This window comes from Pezoporus flaviventris, unplaced genomic scaffold, assembly GCF_033815535.1.
Source record: "Pezoporus flaviventris isolate CSIRO_AGI_PZ_B2104156 unplaced genomic scaffold, CSIRO_AGI_Pfla_v1 ptg000083l, whole genome shotgun sequence".
Classification (NCBI taxonomy): Eukaryota; Metazoa; Chordata; class Aves; order Psittaciformes; family Psittacidae; genus Pezoporus; species Pezoporus flaviventris.
This window is the reverse complement of record NW_026892631.1, coordinates 6,634,439-6,657,551: the sequence shown is the minus strand read 5'-3', so window position 1 is coordinate 6,657,551 and position 23,113 is coordinate 6,634,439. Positions and strand designations below refer to the sequence as shown.

Genomic DNA, 23,113 nt, shown 5'->3' with positions numbered 1-23,113 from the left:
AGGAAACACTGTTTTTAGAATACTGAAACTGCAGACAAAAAGGCTGGCTGGAATAACAGTCCATCCTAAATGCATCCATTCCAGTGAACCCTAAAGCCGCAACTCATCTCAATTCATCCTCCTCTGCCTGAAAACAATCTCCCCATTTATCAGATTAACTCAGTCCCTCAGCATTTAATGAACAGTGGTTGAGGCTTAATTTTTTCCTTTTAATACCTCGAGGAGGCAAGGAAGAGAAATCCTACGCTATTGTTGAGAGGTTTTTATGGGCTGCAACTATTACCGAGTCCTTTGTTGCTTCAAAAATCCCAGATCAAATCTGCAGCGAAAACAGTGCTCAGCTTCTGTGTCTTGCTGGGGGATACAGTTATCTCTTCCCACAATGAAGCAGTAATAACAACTTCCTACCGGCTCCAAGGTGCAGTTCAAGGTATTGGGTTTGGTACTTCAAATCCCGATACGGCTGGGTCCTCAGCTAGCTGAGGGCGCTGACTTGTCATCCAGCAACGTCCCCTACCACCACCACCCTGATTCCACAGCATTCCATCGCTGCCTCCACAGCAGGGAAGCAGCAGCATCTGAAGCAGCACAGCACACAACTGAATTCCTTGAGCATTTCACTCCCAGGGTCTTCCCTAACATCTGGCACCAGTTAGAACCCTCCAGCAGCTCCCTCTGGATTTAAACACAAAGGTCCTTTTTTTAAGCATTGAAGGAGCATGGGACCAGCTAATGGGGAATGGCAGGGAAACAACCTCCCTTCTGCAAAGCATAAAGCAAGTAAGTACAACAGACACTACTCACATTCCAAAACACACAGAAGGGCATCATTTCATAAATACATTCCTTACTGCCTCTCTTGCTCCAGAGGCCGCTGTGGCTTCAAAATTGTTAAGCTATACATTATAAAATCCCAGACTGGTTTGGGTTGGAAGGGACCTTAAAGCTCATCCAGTTCCAACCCCCTGCCATGGGCAGGGACACCTTCCACTAGACCAGGTTGCTCCAAGCCCCATCCAACCTGGTCTTGAACACTGCCAGGGATGGGGCAGCCACAGCTTCTCCAGGCACCCTGGGCCAGGGCCTCAGCACCCTCACAGGGAAGAATTCCTTCCTTATATCTAACCTAAGTCTCCCCTGTTAAAGTATAAACCCGTTACCCCTTGTCCTATCGCTACAGTCCCTGATGAAGAGTCCCTCACCAGATACTGAAGGCTGCTACATCCTTACGCATGCCTCTTGCATAGTGGAGTCTTACCACGCAAATACCAACCTCACAAACTGCTTCAGATTTACCCCAACCCAGCCTAACTGAAGGGTTAAATAACCCCTTCAGAATAAGCTGTGCTCTTCACACAAGCTACTCTGTGGTCAACGCTTGGTCAGTATCTTCCCACCCTTACAGAACAACTATGGACCCTACACATCTACTACACGTCAGTTACATTGCCAGGAACAATGCTGCTGCATGCATATAGAGACATTTAACACAAGACTCTGCATGCTGTACTGAAGCCATCCCATAACAACACCGTGTGAGCTGGTACCTTCTCTTGTACAAATATGTAGGCAATTCTCCAAGCATTTTGCCATAAAGTGCAGTAATCTCGCAGGAAAGTACAAGTTCTCTGCAGTTTAAGCAATAAAGCACATGCGGTATATAAAATACCCTAAACGTCTGTAAGCCCTTGTGATATCCAAGTAAAATATGGCAGATTTAGCTCTGTGTTTTACAGCCCTATTCTTTGCATCACTGTTTCATTTACTACTTAACCATGCAAAAAAAAAACCCTTGAAGCACACCTTCCACGTAAAGCATAGCTTGATTTATGTCGATTTGCCTCCAGTTTTGCTTTGAGACTACAGATGGCTGCACTTTTACTTAACTCTCCTCTCCCTCTCCTAGTTCTCAAAGCCATACATCTGAAATAAACATAAGCAAAAGGCACAACCGAAAGGAAACAGGAATTTCTTGGCTTTCGCTTGTAGTTGGGATATACACATGGATTAGGTCTCCCACTGCATTACTCATGTGGTTACTCCTAGAAAATAAGGAACTGGTGTAATAGTCCAAAATACGCTCTGACTTCAAAGTGTAATGTGAACTTATATTTACGTTGCTCGCTCGCTGGGGCATAGGTACGGCTGGGAGGGGTTCAGAGCTCACAGCTGATCTGTTTAATTTGGAATTCCTTACTCGTGGCCTCAAGAGCCGGAGGAATTCAAGCTATCAGCTTTTGACAGCACACACATCCCCAGAGCAAAGGCAGGCGGAACTCATGCACACACTCCTCGCTGTTACTTGTTTCTGCCTTCGGTCAAAGGGGAGTTCACAAGTGGTTGATATTTGTGCATGCAAGCAAGGGAAAATCAACAGTTTTAGGGCTGAAGCAGTCTAGTGGATGGTTTGGGACGTGGAGGACTCCCCACCAAAAGGGGAAACACTGACAGCAATGGCACTGATGCTCTCTGTACACAAGGGAGAGCATCCAGCACCCAGGAGGGATGCTACATAGAGGTACTAGATGAAGGAGATCTGAAGAAACATCTTCTCTTCTCTTACTCAGAGTCACATCTCATGCTCTAAAGGCTGTAAGCAGGTATGAGATTCACACAGGAGGGAAAACCTATGGGAAGCTCTCAAATTTCTTCCAATACCTAAAGGTTGGATGGGGCTTGGAGCAACCTGGTCTAGTGGAAGGTGTCCCTGCCCATGGCAGGGGGTTGGAACTGGATGAGCTTTAAGGTCCCTTCCAACCCAAACCAGTCTGGGATTCTATGAAAAATGAACGAAAAGCAGCACTGCTGCCAGATGCACAACCCTGCCAACTGTTGTAGCCTGTGGTTGAAACAGGTCTTCCCCAAAGAAGTAGCTCCTCTTCTTGCTCACAACAGGAGGAGGTTAGATGGGGAGGACCATCCAGTTTACATGGAAGTTTAGTGTAGCTATTCAAAACAATTTCCATCTTTGCCATGAAAGATGCCCAGACCTCAGCTGCTGGTCACTGTAACTAAACTCCTTTCATGTCTCCTTCCATTCTAGGAGGCCTTTCCCTAACACTCAAGACTTGAAGCCATTTCAAAGCTGCCTCAGAAACACAACAAAACATTACGCATGACCGGTCTTGTGTGGAACACCATCAGCTTCAACCCATCACCCACACACTGTAAGCCCTGATTCCCATATCCTCCCTCACCCCCCTCCATCACGGGTGAGTCAGACCAGCTTTGTCCTTCAGTGTTTTCTCAGCTAAGCATAGAAATTGAGGCAGGAAAGCCCAGAGACAACGCCTGACTGGAAGTGCCCATAGGATTTTATGGGGATGTGACAAAGATGCTTTCTACAGGAACTGAGAGACTTTCATACATCGCTACAAGGCAGACACCTGGGATCTGCACCAGGTGGTTTTGGGGGGTTTTTTGCAGAGTTTATTATCACAAACATAACTTTCAGCGTGGGATAAAATAAACTAAAGAGAATAAACTAAAAATAAATAAATAAACTAAAATAGAAATCTGATTTATGTGTCCTTGGGAAGGATGCCCGAACAGACACCTGAAGCAACTCTCGGAAGTCGCTCATGAGTTTCTCCATCAGCGAGCTAGGGCATTTTTACTGACGTGAATGAGGATAGGATTAAACTGTAAGAACCACAAAGTTGTTATCTTTGGTGTACGGAACACCTTGAACAGAAGAAAACTCTTTCTTCCTAGAAGAACTAATAAAAAGCCTGACCAAATCCATATTAACTGCTCTGTATTTATCTCCTCCTCCTTCCTGGATATCACAGTGCCTTCTAAGACATCACTTGGGTGCAAGACGTGATTGCCAGCCGTCATGTGAGATGTAATCACATCTTCTCAAAACCAAATAGGTAAAAAAAAAGGTGGGTCAAAAAACGTGGGGGTTTGGTTGGGTTTTTAATGTTAGAGAGCGCTCACTGCAAGCCTGTGATCCTTAAATGTTTTGTGGCTGGAGACTGGGTTTTGATGAACTGCTCCGTGCTGTTGCACTGAATTTCTTCCTACACTCTGGTTAGACAAGATATGTAAATCACTTCTAATTCACTTCACTGGGCATATGCACGTCTCTCTTGTGTATACAACTCACCTCTCCCCAGGGCCTTTTCCCTTCCTGCAAACGAACCCCCCCATTAGAACGATCGGGAAGAGGCCGAGGCCACTGTGCTGCCAAGCTGCAGGGAGCAGCGCGGGTACCCCCCTGAAAGGTGCTCCTGTTCCTGCTCCCATTCAGTTCACTCAGCCAGTCCTGCTTTATCTTCTCTGAACACACTCCCCTTCAGCATCTCCATAGTGACTGCACAACTTAGACGCTGTAGGCAGAGTTTGGAAAGCCAATGGACAGCATCAGAAGAGTCTCATGTAAACTGTTTGTTGTCACTAGCTGATGTTTCACTGTACAGAAGGATTGGGGGGGGGGGGGGGGTAATTTAAAGCCAAACCAAAGCAGACCAACACAACAAGCCCTCCCCCCAGTGCTCTGGCCTGGAAGAGACAGGAAAATCGATCTATTTTTATTCAGAGTACTTCTGCAGGTCACGAAGTTCATGGAATGTTTCTGCATCTACTGAGGCAATTTTTAACTGTGTTTAGGAAACACACTGTTATTATTAGAAACACACAAACATCCCACAAAAGTGCCCTGGTCACGGCAGCACTACACAGGGCTCTTGGCAAGTAGCTGCACATCCCAAACCCTTCCCTCTCCCCGCCCCCTGAGCAGAGGCAGAGATTTATTACATGCTACCAAGCAGCACAATTGCAGTTATGGGTGCCTGTCCCACTCTGTAAAATCCACAGCCTCGTTTCTTTAGGCCTTCTGGATGAAACAAGCAAAAACAATATAAAGGCCTGAACTCTCTGGCACACAGATCATGTATCAACATATTAAACTGGTCATACTCAGAAGTGAATTTCTACCCGGTCCTCTGTATCCAAGTATCCAAGAGAAGCAGTGGATGAAATGCCAAGAAGGATACAAAACTACCTGATGCTTTAGTGCCCAATAAACAAGTGCTAGTACCTTTGCAGAGACTAACCCATGGTGTAAGATACACAGAGGTCTTCTGAACATGACAAGTCAGTAACGTCTTCTGACAGACGTTACTGCCATTCTCCCTGCCTTAAAGCCTTATAGTATAATACAGTGCCACAATACTAGCCCTGGCAAGGAGAAGTGTCACAGCTGAATCCTCCTTCGTTAATTTGAATAGAGGTATTTGTAATAGCAACTGATGACAGTCATGTCAGAAAGTGTAATTCGTAATGCAGCCATCCAAAAAAAAGCCTCACTGGGTTCCTTTTTAAGCAGCTTCTATTCATACCAATCAAAACTGTACGGAAATGAGGGGTGGGCTAAAGGAATCTTGTTTACCAAAAGGTGAACTAAAACGCGGTCCGTGATAGCGCATCTCTAGTCATGTAATGGGGTGTTTCATGTTGGAGTTAACAGCTGTACACAGATTAACTTAAAAGCTCACATTCTTTTCTATTTAGAGATCTGGATCTGGGCAGAAGCATCAACAAGCTGGGCCATTAAGCTTATAAAAGCCAATAATTTTAAAGTGATAGAAAGCAGCATTCATTGTACGAGCAAAGGGAGAAGGGAGGGAAATAATGAAACCCCAGCACGAAACAAGGGCACTGGACCTGCCTTCAGGCAGGTTTTCCCAGTGGTGTGATTTACAATTCCAACACAGTTAAGTCGTGTCTCTGGCCAGTACAAACTACTTCTGTGCTCAGCTACAACTAGTTCAGAGCGCAGTGCTAAGCTCTCTGCTCATACACTCAGTCAAGAGAGCAGCAAATCTTTCCTCGCAACACCTTCTCGCTGTAGGTGAGCTTTCATCACACTAAACCAGGCACCTCCACGGTTTGTCTCCAGCAACCCCTTTTCCTTCTTCTCTTACAGACATGGGAAGGGCTCAGCCTCCAGACAGGGAAAAGGGAGTTAACAGCAAAATGAGCGGTTCGCATTTAAAAGCCTCAGGCTCCAGAAGTTCAGCTCCCTCCTCCCCAGACAGTCATTACCGCTCTCCCAAAAATACCCAAGTCCTCTTTGCAGAGGAATCACTGAGGGTTTCTGTGCAGCCCCCTCAGACAGGGAAAAACACCGGGGAAGGCGAGCGGAGACTTCTGGGACCGGACTGTCCCTGGGTTACCCTAAAATGCCTTAGTGGGCATTTTTTCTAGCACGTTTCAGAAGGGCTTTTATTTGCCACAAGTATCAGAACACCCACATCTTTAACAAGAAACAAACTGAAACGTCCCCCTTCAGCAAGTACTTATTTAAAGCTGGAAAGTGAAAACCTCCCATATTCCTTCTCAGCTGCTCTATGCTCAAAATATCACCTGTGGAGTTTGCTCTAAGGGTGCCCACGGTAAGCGCAGTCAAACCGCTTCAGCCCCGCGCAGCCCATCCTTCTGCATCCGCTCCAGTTGCTCTCCCAAGCTCTGAGCCCTGTTGCACGCACAACAGAGATCCCTGCAGCAGTGATTTCAAGCACCATGAGCCTACATCCACAGCGTAACGTCATCAGCTGAGCCGCTACAAAACATGAGGAAGGCTCCAGGAATTCATTTCACTTCAAGTATTAAACTAAAAAACTTCTCCATCGCCCCCGTCTCCTCCCTAACAAAGCAAAAGTCATGGGAACTCGATCCTGCAGGATATCCATCACTCAAACCCCACCGACTTCTGCAGCGGTTCAAAGCTCTGGATACCTCAGGAGAAGCCATCCCCTTTTCAGCGCTTCTGCTTTAAGATACAACAGGAAAAGGGGGAAAAAAATTAAAAAAAGGAAGAAAAATTAAAATAAAACCAAAGACAAATTAAGAGGGGGGAAAAAACAAGGAGAAATAAGGAAAAAAAAAAAAGGAAAGAAAGAAAAAGGGAAGAAAGGGGAAGAAAAAAGCAAAAAAGAGGGGAAAAAGAAGAGAAGCGGAAAGGGGGGGGGGGGGGGGAACAACCACCCCAGCCACCCACACAGACCCCGAGCCAAGTACATACGCTTTCAGTCCTGTTCTCAGACCAAAACAAAGCCGCCCCATGCCCCATCCACCGGCCCGTTCCCAGCCGGGACTGCGGAGCTGCGCCCCGACTACCGGGAACGTTCCAGTGCGGACGGAGACGCCGGGCCGCTCCCGACCCCCGCCCGCTCCTTACCCGCGCCTGCACGGCCGCCCGCCGGGACGCGGGACCGCCCGCAGACCGCACCGGCCCGCAGCGGAGGGGGGGCAGCGGATAAACCCCGCCCCACCGCCCCGCCCCCGAGGGTAGCACCGGGTCAGCATCCCCCAGCGGGAGGGGAAGCCGTGCCCTTGTCCTGCCCCTACAGGCCCTTGTCCAAAAGCCCCTCTCCGGCTTTCTTGTAGCCCCTTTAGGCACTGGAAGCTGCTCTAAGGTCACCTCTTAAGGAGCCTTCTCTTCTCCAGGCTGACCCAGCCCAGCTCTCTCAGCCTGGCTCCATAGCAGAGCTGCTCCAGCCCTCAGAGCATCTCCATGGCCTCCTCTGGACTCGCTCCAACAGCTCCACATCCCTCCTGTGTTGTTGCCCCCCAGAGCTGGGCACAGGAATGGGGGTGGGGGGAGGGACTGAAGTGGAGCAAAGCGGAGAATCCCCTCATGTAGGGACAGGACAGGGGGAACGGCTTTAATTTAATGGCAGAGGGGAGATTTAGATGAGACATCAGGAAGAAATTCTTCCCTGTGAGGGTGCTGAGGCGCTGGCACAGGGTGCCCAGAGAAGCTGTGGCTGCCCCATCCCTGGCAGTGTTCAAGGCCAGGATGGACGGGGCTTGGAACAACCTGGTCTAGTGGAAGCCGTCCCTGCCCATGGCAGGGGCTTGGAACTCTAAGGACCCATCCAACCCAAAGCAGCCTGGGATTCTATGATAAACAAGTCCTTTTTGGAATTACAGTTCTATTCTAACTCACCAGCATATAACCAGTTTCTTCAAAGGACAGGGGCCTCCCTTTTAAGAAGTGTTTAATCTAATGTACATCATTTATATTACTTTCAAGCAGAAGATTTCTTTCTAGGGCTGTTGCTGGAACACAGTAATATCCCTGCCCATTGTCCTTAGATGTCATAATTCTTGTAATACAATACAGCAGCTCCAGGGCTGGTTTTCACCAACTTCTGCTAGTGACATACACACAAATCCTGATACGTGCAGTAAACACCACGGAGTCCTTTCGGGCCGCTGCACAGTCTCACTTTACACCAGCACTGTTTTGAGGGCGTTAATTTAATTTTCATGTAAATAAGAGGTAAGGAAGTTATCCAAGCTATGGAATGCAGAAAACAATGTCTGATGACAACATTATTTAGGTGGCAGCAGCAGAGGAAGTTTTGCACTAGTAAGTATAGTTAGGGTGACTCTGGTTTTACGTTTGGTCATAACTATGTCCGCAGGGCATCACTGCCCTGGCCTGCCTTTGCAAAGTCATGGATGGGCAGAATTCATCTTTCAGCCAGCCAAGAGGAGAGGAAACAAAGATGGACCATGCAATAGTTCTTTGATGGCCCGAAGGACGGAGCTCAAAGGACAGCACTTCTTGGGAAGAGCTTCAATTTATTTCTTCCTAAGCTGAGTTTCTCCTCCAGGAGAGCTTCCATTGGAGGAGCCTTACACCTGTAACAAGGACAAAGACTCCAGTATTTGACATGAAGACACAGTATTTAATAACTGCCTGTAGGGATATAGAACTCCTTCAACGTTTGATACTGCTAATGAAGTGAATTTATAGTGATGACTATAAGTTGATCTTCAAAAGGGTAAAAAAGAATCATGTTATCAGCTGTTTACTGTTTATGACTGCTTTGTCAAAAGCAAAACCCGTTAGTTCCTATCTGGCTAGAACCAAATATTCTTAACTGGAGACAGAGAAGCCCTTGTATCAAGACTTATTTTAACCCTCTGCTCTACCACTTTGCTTTTTATTTTACCAACAAAGTTCATCGTAACTGAGCATTCAAACCAAAACGCAAAAGAGTCAAAGTCTTCTCTCCCTCTCATTTAATACGTTCATTTTTCTTAGTGCTATTGCAATCAAAAAACCCTCCCAAGTTTGGGATATTCACCAGTTAAGTACTTTATGTTCCCGACGTATAAATCGTTGATAAAATTTAGCATACTCACATTATTTTTGTGTTTCAAGTGCTGGTTGGTTTCAAATGTCCCTGACCTCTGGGGCTAGATTGATGATCCAAGAGAAACTTGTTCTTGTCTACTTGTCTGGATGGAAAATAAACCAACCTTTCCAGATGTCAAAAGCAACTTCAGCTAAATTTGACTCCCTCCGTCCCAAGGCGAATATTTGCCATGTCCAAAGCTGCGTAGTCATAGAATCATGGAATAGTTAGGGTTGGAAAGGACCTTAAGATCATCTAGCTCTCTAAAAGCAATTTGAAAGTCACTAAGTAGAAGGCATGTAAGGGGTGCAGCACCAGTTCCAGTAGCGATAGTTCCAGCTGTAATGATCCCACCAGCAGTGGGGTTAGTAGTAATACTTCCTACTACTAGGTCACTAGTAATAGGTCCACCAGTAATAATTCCAGCTGTGCCTCATGCCAAAGGCTGTTGTTAATGAAACTGCAGCCGAGTTCTCAGTTCAGACTTTAAGCTCATAACTTCATTAAAATAATCTTTCCCAAAGAAAGTGTTCTGCCTTTCCTATTTGAGCACAAACTGAAGCCTTCGAAGTCAGAGAGGAAGGAAACTTAAAGCTTTAGTTGAAGGGCAGACAAGGGTGAAGTCTTTGTAGTAGAAAGGGGGTGTGTGTGTGGAGATTTAATGTCCCCCCATACTAATTTCAGGAGCAATGAGCTTTATATGGAGAAAGTTTGCAAGAAGCTACATACTACCGCAGAGTAGCATCTTAGTCAACCCATGAAAGAACGCATAGTGCTTTAAATGACTGGAAATTCCCTGGACTCTTCAGTTTCATGGGTTTAACTCTTCTCAAGACCAGGCTGTGTTGTTTGTATACACAAGTTTGACCCCAGACCTCCATTTCAAAGGCTACATCACGAGCAAAGACCTCATCAGTTTATAAAGCTTTGGACTTAGAGGGTGAATTAGAATTAAAACTAGCACAGATAAAGCATGATCTCCCCTGTCATCGCTTGACTTTCACATATAAGAAGTGTAAACTCAAAAGGGCTGTTAGCATGGTAGCTTGCCATGCAAACGAAACCCAACCAGAATCAACCGCTTCTTGTTTTGCAGCTCAGCCGCCTAACCTCAGTATTACAGTATCTGCACTCAAAGCTTCTGTAAGAAGCTCAATGAGCATTGACATGTCTAAAGCTGCCTACACACACAGCAGAGGCAAACAACGAGATCTGCCCCAGGCAAGTTTCCATGTGGTGGATTCCATAGCCCCACTCAGGCCTTGGTTTATAAAGATCCTCAAAAGCTCTTCTCTGTCCCCATCTGCGACTGAGCTAGCAGGTCTGCAGACACAAGCATAGCTAAAGTAAGGTTCTGACACTGATTAAAATAAATACTCAGGAATGAGGGCAAACATGGCCTCTTCTAAACAAACATGCTTTTAATTCACCGCTGAATAATACTGCAAGTAGTAACAGAGGCAGGAAAGGCAGAATAAGACAAAGCAAGCATTCTGAACCGAGCGGCATCTAGCCTTTGTGGGAGGAAGTAATCAGACCTCTGGTACCAATTACAGCTTTTTACTGCACGAAGCTTTATTTTTATTATGACCCTGCTGTTGCTAAGATAGTGCTCTCAAATTACCTTCCATACATACTATATTAAAGAACAGGTTTGCCCAGCTTACAGAGCCAGATGGTTCTCCAAAGCTTAATATATCATTGGATTTATATTGTTAAAAAACCAAAAGAGAGTTCACGTTGCTCAACCAAACCAGTAAATAACCCCTTCATCCTCATGAAGGTGATACCTGGATAGGAAGCTTATTTCCTTTCCTGTTTGCAACTGATGCCTTGGATGTCTGAGCAAATCTGTTCTTTGGAGCGGTAGTGAGCACTGCTAAACGGTGATGGGCCCCTGCTGTGCACAAAGTCAGCATTAGACCAAACAGCTTTCCCCACCAGAACTTCAACTCATCTGTCAGCAAGGGAAGTTGGAGCAGAAAGAGCACCAGGATTACAAGCATAAATCAGAAACGGAGCTGGCTTGGTAATACCTTGTACAAGTGGCAAATGCATTTCAACAAAGATGGGAAAGCAAAGTGTTCCAGTCTTGATACTGATGCTGCATGGAGTGCCACTAGATCGTAGCTAGTGTGAAGCTCCTGACACCGCTCTTACTGAAATGTTGAGCTGGTTAAGAATGACTCTGCAGGAATTAGCAAGAGACATTACAAACAGCACCATTTTAAAAATCAACATTAAGATGATCAGCACTTAAATCACAGATGTATACTTACAGACATAACAGCTTAAAATAATCCCATCATTATTTAAACAGCAATGAGATGACACTCTTGTGCAGCTTATGACCATGTCAGCCTAAGACTCCTGTTTTAGAAGCTAATCTTTGAGGCAGGGAAACCCCTGACCTGTAAGAGCTTAAGGCCCTTTAAAATAGCCAATGATTTGGTGCTTCTTGGGTGCTTTGAAGCAGTAGCTCTTAAAAGGGCAATCTAGAAGTTAAATTCATTCTTGGTTATAGCAAATACCGCTTTTGAGCACAGAATAGTTACTAGGGGTGTACTTTCACAAATCTAGGACAGCTAAACAGTTTGCAAGCTTTGAAGGTGTTAGCACAGGTTTGAAACAAAGTTCTGACCGAGTTTTATGAAAACCCAGTTAAAACCATTAATAGGAAATAGTGCTGTTTTCCTGAACTGGTTATTTATTCACGAGTATAAAGGTTATTCGTGAGGTGCCCAACGTTACAGAGAAATGAATAAGCACTCTAATAATGCTTTCAAAACCTGCGTTGCAATCAGCTGTCCATTACAAAAATGACCTAGCACTGGGAGTTTTCTTTAACACTGTTCTTACACCCTATGGTTCTAGAAATTTCCCTGCCTTATAACAGTTTGTCATTAAATCCCTGATTAATCAGGTAGGAAGCCAAAGTTTTGAACCCTAATTCCAGTGTTAGTACAACTTCTTTGCCCAAATTTTGTGCATTCCATAACACGCACAGACCACTCCAATGCCTGTTTCTGGGTAACTGTGTCTCAGAGGTGAATTCTTCACTGCAATGCTGAATATAGCCTTCAGCTTTGCAGTAACACAGCATTGTTCTGTAACAATTCAGGTATTTAAGAGCATTTGAGATATTCAGAGACTGATTCAGAACCACGTGGTGAGCTGATGAGCGCAAGCTGGTTGGGCATTTCCCCTTGTTCCAGTTTCTAATGCCACCAAGTTACATGTAATATGCTGTGTCCCTCCATAGCATTACTACAACAGTATCCAAAATACCGGTTTACTTATTTTCCCCAAGATTCTATTTTTGTGTGTTGATAGTTTTTATGATAGCCTGGAACCTAACTTGAAAACAGTTCCCTGAGAAACTGAAGGCAGCTCAAGTGATCAAAATTGCCTCTTCCTGAGCATGTTTACTGCTGATTGGTGAAGGGGACACCCCAATACATTTCCAAATAGATACTGTAAGAAGAAGATGCTGATAAACGGATGTACGTTGCAACTGTACCTGAATGCCTACACATTCTATACTAATTCATATTTTGATATTGGGGGGTATACTCTTGTTGTAAACACGCTTTGAGGTAAGCTACATTTAACCTTTTTTATGCACGTTTTTTAACTCTCGGTCTTCAAAGCATATTTTTACTTAAGCCTGACAAAAATGTCAGAAGCAAAACCCTTTTCTCAATGCAGCTGCCTATGAGAAGCAGCATCAGTAACAAGTTCAGCGATTTGATCCAGAGAATTAAATTAACAATCAAATTAATACCTCCATTGCATGATGGAAGCCCTCAGAAAAGGCAGTTTCAAAAGAACTGGAAGAAAGCAATTAGCTTCCAACCCTAAATGAAACAGTTGAAGCTCTATCTGCTTCAATAAAATGGCTAGGAAGTGAACACTCCCCAAACCTCACTAGCACCACTATGTAGTTTTCAATTCAACATGCTGCTAGTAAGAACCCCTGCAGGCCCTCCCTGCCTCCTCCCCAGTTTCACAACCACATCCATTCTATCATTAAAAGGAAAAACTGTATCAGAACAGCTCCACAGCTGAATCAATGTAAGCTGGATGCTTGTTTGCCTTTGAGCAGACAAGAAGGTGAAAATGCTAACTTGGACATGATGTATTTGCGCACTGCAGCATTAGATACAGAAATGCAGCCTGGCTCAAAGAGAAGCGCTACCAGGAGTAACTAGACTGGTATAATTACTTAAGCTTACCTCACTGGGAATAGGTGTTAACATCTCACCACACTATCACAATGTGCAACCTGGGTATAACCAGAATTAAGAAAGCAGTGCAGCTGGTTTCATGTAGCTGATTTTATTATTACATCCTAATAATACATATTGACACAACTGATATCAGAGTAAACCCTTATGGGACAAGTAAGTGCTGTAATGCAAATTACAGAAGAGAAGATCAGTGTAAAGTGTGGAGCAGCACAGCACCTGATTAAAATAATAATAATAATAATTATATAAAAAAAAAATCAGTGCTGTGAAAACTTGTGGTATTAGAATTCACTTAAAAAAAAGGAAATAATAATCTTAGGAGAGACTTAAAGTTCACAAACTTCTCAAAACACAGGAAAAGCCATGTACATCCCCCCAGTGAATCCATGAGGACTTAATTCCATGAAGGCTTTTTGCAAATTCAGTGTTTAAATCTTCTACATAGTTCATATTCTTCTTTACTGTAAGAGCGAGCATAGTAAGCTGATCTATTCTACACACGCATTGTTCCACTCTTTTGGGGCAAATTACAATCACAATTTCCTCTAGTTTTAAACTGCTAGTTCAACCAATATATATATATATACATACACATGTAAACAAAAAGCCTAAAATAAGGGCTTCAAGCAATTTCACAGAAGTATCCCAATTCAGTTATTTGTGCTCCTTACTTCAAAATCCAAAGTGCCAAATACAAGCAGCAAAAAGTTCCCACTGTTGGAGTCTAAAAGGAAACAGTGATCCCGTTTATTTGTGTGAGTTGACAGAAATCATTTAAAGCCACAATTCCAATTAATTCAAAAGGGCTGAGAACAGGAGTAATACATTTACGGTAACTGCACAGCTTGCATGGCCAAAAGTCTCCAAACTAAACTGTTATTTACAAGGAATGTACACGTTGACATGTTAACATTTAACTCAAAAATAGACAACTGCTGCACTGATCCAAATTTGTTAATGCATAATCATAGTTGAAAATATACAAAATCTGAAGTTATTACATGAAATTAAAACCTGGTTTTAAAAAGTGCACAGTAAAAACTGAAGGTAATTACTATATAAATTATCCAGAGTGTCTATTTCCTGGTTTAGAACCAACATTAAGTTCTGTTTGATTTGTTACAAGTTCTAAATATTTTAAAGCCATTTACAGTTTTTACTAGACCCAATATGACGCTCGGCTTCCTGGAACAAACAGGAATTGGACAATGAGCATTCACTATCTGCATCCCGTGCAGCAGCTTCCGAAGATAGTTGACTGGCTGCAAGCTATCGATTTTTGCTCTTTTTAGAATTTCCCTGCAACAAGAAACAAGTGAACAGAACATATAATTCAGATAAGAAAATCTAGACAGATAATATACACCCTTATGTCTGATAATTTGTGTCTACAGCAAAGAAGTATGGTCAAACTCAAACAGTCCATAGGCTTTTAATAATGGAAGCTTGTAACTGCTTGATCTGAAAATCCCTCTTATCTTTACAGGCGTGACAGGAAAGTACCAGATACTTCAAATAAGCACAACAGTACTTTACTTTAAGTGAAATCTGTAGAAAAGAAGACATCTGAATTACATCCCAAGACAGTGAACTGTATCAACATCACTAATACTGCAAGGGCAGTGAAAGTAAGTTAAATCATAATTCATGTAAGTGCTATGTCAAATATAAACCTCATAGGATAACTGCCTCAAATTAAAATTACCCCCCCACCCTACCCTTTTGTTCCAAAACAAATTTAACTTGGCCTATACAAACTCTTCCTACTTTAGCAATGAATTTGTTCTACAACTAACCAACTCACATTTGACTTGCAACAATTCCACAAAGCAAACGTGTAGCTTAAAATAAACTTCTGTACAATAGTTACTTGCTGGCAATTCTCCGTCTTCCTATTTCCTGAAGATAACACTTGTTTTTAAACTAACCAGCAACCCTCTCCAAGTGATAATGGCTTGAACTTCATCGCTTTGATTTCAACCCAGTCGCCTTCTGCATTTGAAAACCTGAATGTACTGTTGTGAGATTCTGAACTCCCTCCTTACAGAGAGAACCACTTCAAGTCTTAAAAGTATGACAAGTGAAAAATTCCAGAACACATCTTATAAAAACATCAAGTGCTATGGTCAGTATGCAGCCAAGAGCTTCTCTCTAAAAACACAAGAGCTTGGACAACAAAATGTAGTTTTAAAGATTACGATGCCAAGTCAAGCCACTCAGGTATCTGAAGGGAAAGTGTTTTGTAAGTGGGGGGAAGAGTTTACCCTAAAAAAATTAAAATCCCCATCACAGGATCTTTAATCAAAACGTGGATTTTTAAATTATTTTTAACCCTTCAGTGAAACCTCCTTCCATACATTCCACAGTTAAGGAGAATAATGCTAGTTTATTGGTTTCACAGCCAGATGAGGGAAGGATAAAGGCCCTCACAACATCTGCCTAGACATCTCCCTAGAACTGTCAGAATAAAGATATAGCATGGATTAATCACTGACTGCTCAAAACGGCAGACTTCCGTGTTTTTCATCATTAACACTAAGATAAGTCAAAAACTTGCTTCTGATAAATGGGTAGACTCCCTGCTTGGAAAAGAACTTAAGTGTGCATTTATGTTCACAGGTTTGGAGTTTTCTTTCCAATTGGCCGAGAATAAGAACTACAACGTGGGAATTGGTTTGTTAAAGGTTAGTGCTGCAGGAATGCTGAATGCCACCCACAGAACTCCAAACTTTAGCCAAATGGCCACCTTGCAACTTACCTTACTAGTCATCTTTAGTGTATCAATCTCTTCCCTTTGTTTAGTTAAGGTTTCATTCATACTGCAGAGATGGTCACTCATCATACTTAACTGATCCTCATAGCTTCTCTTTGTTGTCATCAATTCATCCTAAGGGGAAAAAAAACAACCACAAGCCTTTGCTCAGTATTAATGAAAAGTGGCAAAGCAGCTCACTTCTATCTCCACTTAATAAGCTACATTTTAATGCTGAATGTGTGCAATTAAATCATTGAAAAAAATACTTTATGAAAGAAAATCAATAGCTATTTTTCTTTTAAGTCTCATGCATGGTCTGCACTCTTTATTTTTGCTCTGCTTCCTTTGTAATTTCCACACCCCTCCCTACATTTTATGGCTTACACAAAAGACTAACACAGCTAAGTTTTCCAACACTGCTTCCAGCCAACAAACAAGTGGAGTTTCTAGGGTTAGAGCACAGCCTGTACATGAACACAAATGGCATACAAAGCTGAAGGAATCAGCAACCCACATGCAGTTGTGGAGCTATGACCTCTCTGGGATTAGAGACACATGGTGGGATACTGCACATCTATGAGTGACTGCATGAGTGACTAGAATTCAGCAATGGAGGGATACAGATTCTTCAGGAAGGACAGCATAAAATGGAATAAATCATGCTTTACATGAAGGAGTGTTTTAAAGACAATTAAGATCTTATAGATAGGGATCAGAGGAGAAAACAAGGTTGATATGGCAGGTATCTGCTACCAGCAGATAAAAAACTCTCAACGCCAAGATCATGATCCTCATGATGAATTTTAACTATTCCGACATCTCCTGGAAGGGCAACAAGGTGTAACGCAAGCAATTCAGGGGTTCTCTTCAGTGTAGTAAAGAGCTTCCTGGCAGCAGTGATCAATTGGCCTAGGAGATCCTCTCCGGGGACCTGCTACTCACAAATAAGGAAAAGCTGGTCAGGGATGTGAAAGCCAATGGTAGCCTTGGCTGCAGCAGCCAGGAGTTAGTGGAATTTAAGATTCTGAGGGAAGCAAGATGAATAGTAGAATTACAGCAACCCTAGATTTAAGAAGAGCAGATTTTGGCTTTTCCAAGGTCTGTTTGGCAAGATCCCAGGTAAAACTGCTCTGGAAGTTAAAGGGGCCCAGCAAAGCTGAACGATCAAGAGCAAAGCAAAGAACAGTACAATGCTTAGGAAGTGGAGCAGTCGTGGCAGAAGGTCAGGATGGCTTGATCTGAACTCTCCCTGCTCTGACCATAGGAGGGGACCAGATTACCTTCAGAGGACCCTTCCAACCTATTCTATGATTTGGTATTATGCAGACTACTAAACATACAAATGGTAAACCTGCTATCTTTTCTTAGGATGTTAATATGTAATTGGAGATGAACATCTCATGCTGCCAAGTTGGATACTGACTGTGGAATTTGTTAAAGAAAAATCAAAAGAACGCTATGTTTATTAACAATTCTTTAGATCATTTTGTTAACTGCCTCTATGGAGCATTTTAGGTACAGATGAGCAATAAAGATATGAACTGAACATAAAGAAAACACAAAGGCATTTATGAACTTAATATTTATATACACTTTAGTACTGACCCCTTTCTCAGCTGTGTGGAGGGGCAGGGCAAAGGGGCAGGACATTTACAGGATGTCTGGCTTAATAGTTTATTATCTGTTGTTAAGAAAGGCTTCTTAAAGATTACCCTAAAGTTACATTTGCTTAATATTAAGCTATCCATGTCTAAAAAACACCCTGGTATTTTTAAGACTTTCAGTCCCAAATGCTAGAAAAGATAATGAGCTCACTGTGTCATCTGAAATCAGCCATACAACCACACCTTTTGACATTAAAAAAGCCATCTTCACAAAAAGCCTTGACTCAAGTGTGCTAAAACACAGGCTTGGCTACTGTAACTTTCTCCTTGCAAAGATGTTCAACTTTAAACCTGGGATTTGAAGTATCTTATTTAAGTCTCTTCTCTACCAACCATTAGAGTTTCTACATCATATAAGGACCTAATAAAGGCATGACCACGCTGGATGGCTCCAATTTTTCTCCTCCAACTTCCCCTTACACACACTTACAAATGCTTCCATTATACTATACAACTTTTTACTTACCTGTAACCTACTGATGTTTTGACTAGCTAGCTTCAGCTCTTCCGTGAGCGATTCCTTGGACTTCTCTGCTAAAGACAACCTTTTGGCAAGTGCTCGACACTGTCAATCAGAACAGGATAGGGAAGACAGAAGGGAGGAAAGTTTCAGAGTATTACTTTATGCCATCTTTAACTGATTGCCTTGGATGTTTCCATCTTTCTGTAATCCTTAGATTTCAAGAAATTTAGTCAGAGCTTGTGCGCATTTTTTAAATGCGAAGGTAATGCAATAGTTAACATTACACTTCTGTTTCATTTTACAGAATTACCATCTTGCCAATCCTCTAAGTATATCTTATTTAGCATATAATTACTAGGAAACATGTCCTAAGTGAAAAGCAACACAAACAACTCACTTCATACATGGCAAGAGTATCAGAGAAACATGGTTCCTCCACACCATGTCATCTACCTTTAAAAGACATTTAGTATAATTTCCTCTGTTAACCTGGAGGCTATGGTATATTCCACATCAGTTAATTACAGACTGAAATGGCCACTACTCTCAAGAAAAAATACCTCATGGTTTGCAATGAAAACGGGAAACCATAGATACAACAAATCATTTTGCTAATGCCTGAAGTTAATTAGAACTTATGTCTAAGAACCAGTTTCCCAGAGAACTGCTTCATCACTTCAAGATACACTCATTTTTGAATGACATCAGCATCACTAAGTCAAAACCAGCTTGGTAACTAAAGCCAGATGTTTCAGCTTTTATGAACATGCCTATACATGACATACACTGTACTTATTAATACACCCAAGACAAGGCTACCAAAGGATTTATTTAAATATGTCTTTCTACAGCATCCATTTTTATGCATACTACACAAGAGGCAAAAAACATGCCAGGAACAGATTTTTATGAAAGATTATGTTCCATATATTTAAACTCATTATCATAACATTCAAAAGGGATTTATTGATTTCAGTATAGACATATGCTCACCTCAGCATGAAAGTGTACCGATTTGCTGTCAGCAAGCTGCAGATGAGATGTAAGCTCTGCTATCCTTGCCATATAGTGGTTTTTTATCAGATCTTCACGAGACTCAACATCTGGAGTCTGGCAAACCAAAATTTACACAGACAGACATTTATGGCTCTCAGACTGAATACTTACATCACAACATTGCCCTCTATGCTAACTTTTCTTCCCTCCTGAGGCCTGGCTGCTCTACCCAAAAACATTACATTCTCCAAACACAACAGAAGTTATAGCAGGTCACTCTGCAACTTGTCACATCAAGAGTCACCATCAGAGTGAACAGACAAAGGGCTGACAGAGAGGTAAGTAGTTAGCTTAATTCAACATACCAAGTCTCTGACAAAGATGAAAATCCAATGCAGAAGTGAACTGCTCTCACCCACATTAAAACTTCCCACAGAAGAATTCCTTCACAGAACTGAATTTCAGAAGCTCCCAATAGTCAGAACTATTTCTAATGTATGTTTCAGAAGTTTCTCTAGACATTTGAACTTTAAAAACAAATAAACATATCAAGACAACTTGCCTGTTCACTGTAAGTTACAGAGTAGCCCACTAAAAGCAGCTTTCACGTAACTTGTCATTACCTTCAAGTTCAGATAATAACTGACACAGGAGCTTTTTAGCATTTGTGTCAGTTATTATCCGCCCCCCACCCCTTTTAATCACACCTTCAGAAAAAAAAGGAGGAGGAACAAACTAAGATACACATCACTTCTCTGAATTATGAGCAGAAAGTACTGAATCTTATGCTGCTAAGTTCCTACTGGGGCAAGCATTAGACTATTGCGGTGCTAAATAAAGAGCTAACATTTAGTCTGACAGCTGATTCCATGTTTCTTTTGGTGTGACCTCTAGTCTGGGGTAGCCTGTACTTAAGTGTTAAACACCAGGCGCTACAGCCAGTGACTTATTTGAGGCTTAAGCTCTTCCCCAACGGTTAGGAATTGAGGTTTGGAATGCAGTTAGGGTTACTGAAGTACAAACACAGCAATGCCTTCCTCAAGTCACAGATAAGACCTGGATTATAGCTCCCACTGCTCCAAACTGCTTACATGAATAAGAGATAACAGTTCACTAAACGGAAGGAAGTGAATGCATGGATTTCAGAAACCTGAACATACAGTATAAAGACTACATGGGTGATTCATGCCATTATACATCATCATTCTTGGTAATCAGACCTTTGAAATAAATTTAACAGAACCAGAATTGAAGTATTTACCAGATGTACACTGATAATGTTTAAAACAGATTACCTTTTCATTATCAGTAGTTATAGTCAACATTCCAATCTAGAACAAGGAAGAAAATACACTTAAGTGAGAACTGCAAAAATAGATACCATAACTCCAAGTCACTTCAGCTTCAGTCATAGAAGGACTTTAAATTAAAAAAACTCTCACGATTAAAACCAAAACCAGATTTAAGTATTTCTACCTGTAACAAACATGGGTGACAATAACATGAAAGCCTTGAACAGAATTAAAGCTGACACCAACTCTGCAAATATATCCTTTTCCTTACGATGCACACAGGGAAAAAACAATAAAAACAACAGGATGCTGCTATTTTGTACAATTATGCAATTATTTAACTGCATTAAACTAATTCAAAGGCATGGTAGTATATTGAAACATTACTCTGCATAACTTACAGCAAGGAAATACAACTTGGATTTCTTTAGTACCTCCTGAATTCCCTTCTTTTCACTTCGACTAGCGAATTACATGGCCAGTTTGCTACAAAGCACTGACAGAACTCTAGCAGGTGAGTGTATGCCAATAACTAGCTTAATGGAAGAATATCTTCATAGAGAAATGAGAGGGGTTTTTCTGATCTCAACAGGAATGGATACTTAGGTAAATGCAAAATATTTACCCCATATGTTGACCTGTCTTGCATTAAACATTGTAACTAGAAAAAGCCATTTTCTTCAAATTCCTGACAGATAAAACAGAGGATCAAAAACTTAAGATGCAAGTTTACTTCAAGATCAGGGATTTCAAAACAATCCATTGGTCATTTTTATCCTGGATCTGGAAAGGAAAGGGGGTGTGTGGAGGGAGAGGGAAATTCTATTGAGTGCTGAGTAGAGTGATTATTTCTTACAGATGACATCCCTCTTAATACCACTTCAGAACTGGTAATTCAGAGGAAAGGCCAACCCCTTTTAAATTCTAGTAATAAACAGGAAAAAGCCATTTACCAGCACAAAAGAGCAAGGACATGTTGCATGCCATATTCAAAGGCAGTTCTTGAACCCAAATTGTATGCAGCTATGAAGGTTACATAAAAATTAATGCTCCAGAGAACAGTGAAAGTTTGAGTAGCTTCAGGTTAAAATTAAGCTATAGTAAACTGACCTGTAATAAGTCTTAACCCATTTAAAAATACTAATTACCTACTTCTGTTTGCTTAAAACATACCTAGATATGAGTAAGTATTGGAAATTCAGAACAGAGCCAAGACACGTATTACTTGCAAGGCTTCCTGATTAAGAAATAAGAAAAATTTAGGAGTTAATTGCCTATTATTTCTCCCTAAGTCACAGAGGTATTGAACTACAAAAATATCACCATGATACTAAAAACAGTGAACAAAGTCTCAAAAATCCAGTAAGTTCCAAACTCTGCAGAAAGCATTAGCAAGTAGCTTTGCAAATACAGGGAGCCCAAGTGTGAATGCATTTCAACACAATCAAAAAAGCTTCCATTATTAGTGTTCCACTGATCAAACAGTACTACTACTAAAGAAAAAGGACTTTTCTCTATTGAAGAAAGAGGGGCACTTACCAGACTAGTACTCCTAATAGGTTCCCTCAGACTCTTTTCTGTGGTTTCCTTCTTTTGTTCAGCTACATTTGGCAAAACAGAATGGTCTTGTATAGTTTCAGTTAAATGTCCACTAAGAGAGTTCTTCAGTTTTTGGTTTTCTTTCTCTAGCTTTATTTTCGCTAGCTGGGCCTCTAACATCCAGTGTTCTTTTTCTTGTTCAAGTCTTGCAATTTTCTCCAAACTCTGCTGGACCTTTAGGAGGTAAAGTTTACAGGCCAGGTTATTGAACACCGGGGGGGGGAAAAAGCCACACAGGAAATGTTCGAGACTGTATTATTTTTAACCATTATGTAAGTGAGCTAATGAATAATGCAGCAGGTAACTACCGATTTCAGCTGCACATTTAACTGTGGTCATCTCTCATAAATGACCGTGTTATTTAATTCATCTGAAACATGCATCACAAAGTTGCAGCTCATAGAACAGGCAACATGATTAGGTGAAAAAACAAAGCAGGGAAGAATGTGATGAAAGCTTGAAAGATGTGTGCCTGGCACCAGCACTGTCTTGTTCTGTGATAGAAAGAGAAACAACCTCTCCCCTCCCGTCAGTCTCACCTTACACTTGTCCTGATAAGAACCCACTTGTCCAGATTTAAAAAAATCAATTATGGAACAGTACATATCACATCACTCCACACAACTCTGTTGGAATTCATCCCACCCCTACTAATACACTTTGAATACTGGCCACTACAAAAAAGGCCCACACCAATAAAGTTCTTTTTCTTCATAGGAGTTCTATGATGGTGACTCAAGCACAGTCTGAGCATTCAAGCTAATAAAAGATGTTCTAGCGTTGATCAGTTAGTCTCATTCACATGAGATGATGGGCAAAAATTATGTTATCTATGCATATTGCAAGACTGATAAACTGTAATCTATTAACAGACTAACTGAAAAGAAAAATCTTTGTTCTTTACCAGTGCTAATAAAACCTACGTAGTCCAAAAAA

At 41.9% G+C, this 23,113-nt stretch overlaps 2 protein-coding genes across 6 annotated transcripts in view; both read right to left on the bottom strand.

Moving 5' to 3' along the window:
• Positions 1–7,093, bottom strand: part of STON1 (stonin 1) — a 230,086-nt gene extending 222,993 nt beyond the window's left edge. Inside the window, 1 exon segment of the mRNA XM_061475334.1 lies at positions 7,031–7,093. Within this exon segment, the coding sequence (XP_061331318.1) occupies positions 7,031–7,071 (41 nt within the window). The 5' untranslated portion in view covers positions 7,072–7,093.
• A 6,384-nt stretch (positions 7,094–13,477) lies between these two features.
• The window catches only part of PPP1R21 (protein phosphatase 1 regulatory subunit 21), a 31,856-nt gene continuing 22,220 nt past the window's right edge, over positions 13,478–23,113 (bottom strand). The window contains exons 17-22 of one of the 5 annotated variants that reach the window (XM_061475370.1): positions 22,118–22,351; positions 20,582–20,617; positions 19,284–19,400; positions 18,294–18,392; positions 16,167–16,295; positions 13,478–14,707 (exon numbers count right to left, since the gene is read on the bottom strand). In XM_061475370.1, coding sequence (XP_061331354.1) covers positions 14,678–14,707; positions 16,167–16,295; positions 18,294–18,392; positions 19,284–19,400; positions 20,582–20,617; positions 22,118–22,351 — 645 coding nt within the window. In that variant the 3' untranslated portion in view covers positions 13,478–14,677. The other 4 variants (XM_061475372.1, XM_061475369.1, XM_061475373.1 and 1 more) reach the window with 4 other exon arrangements.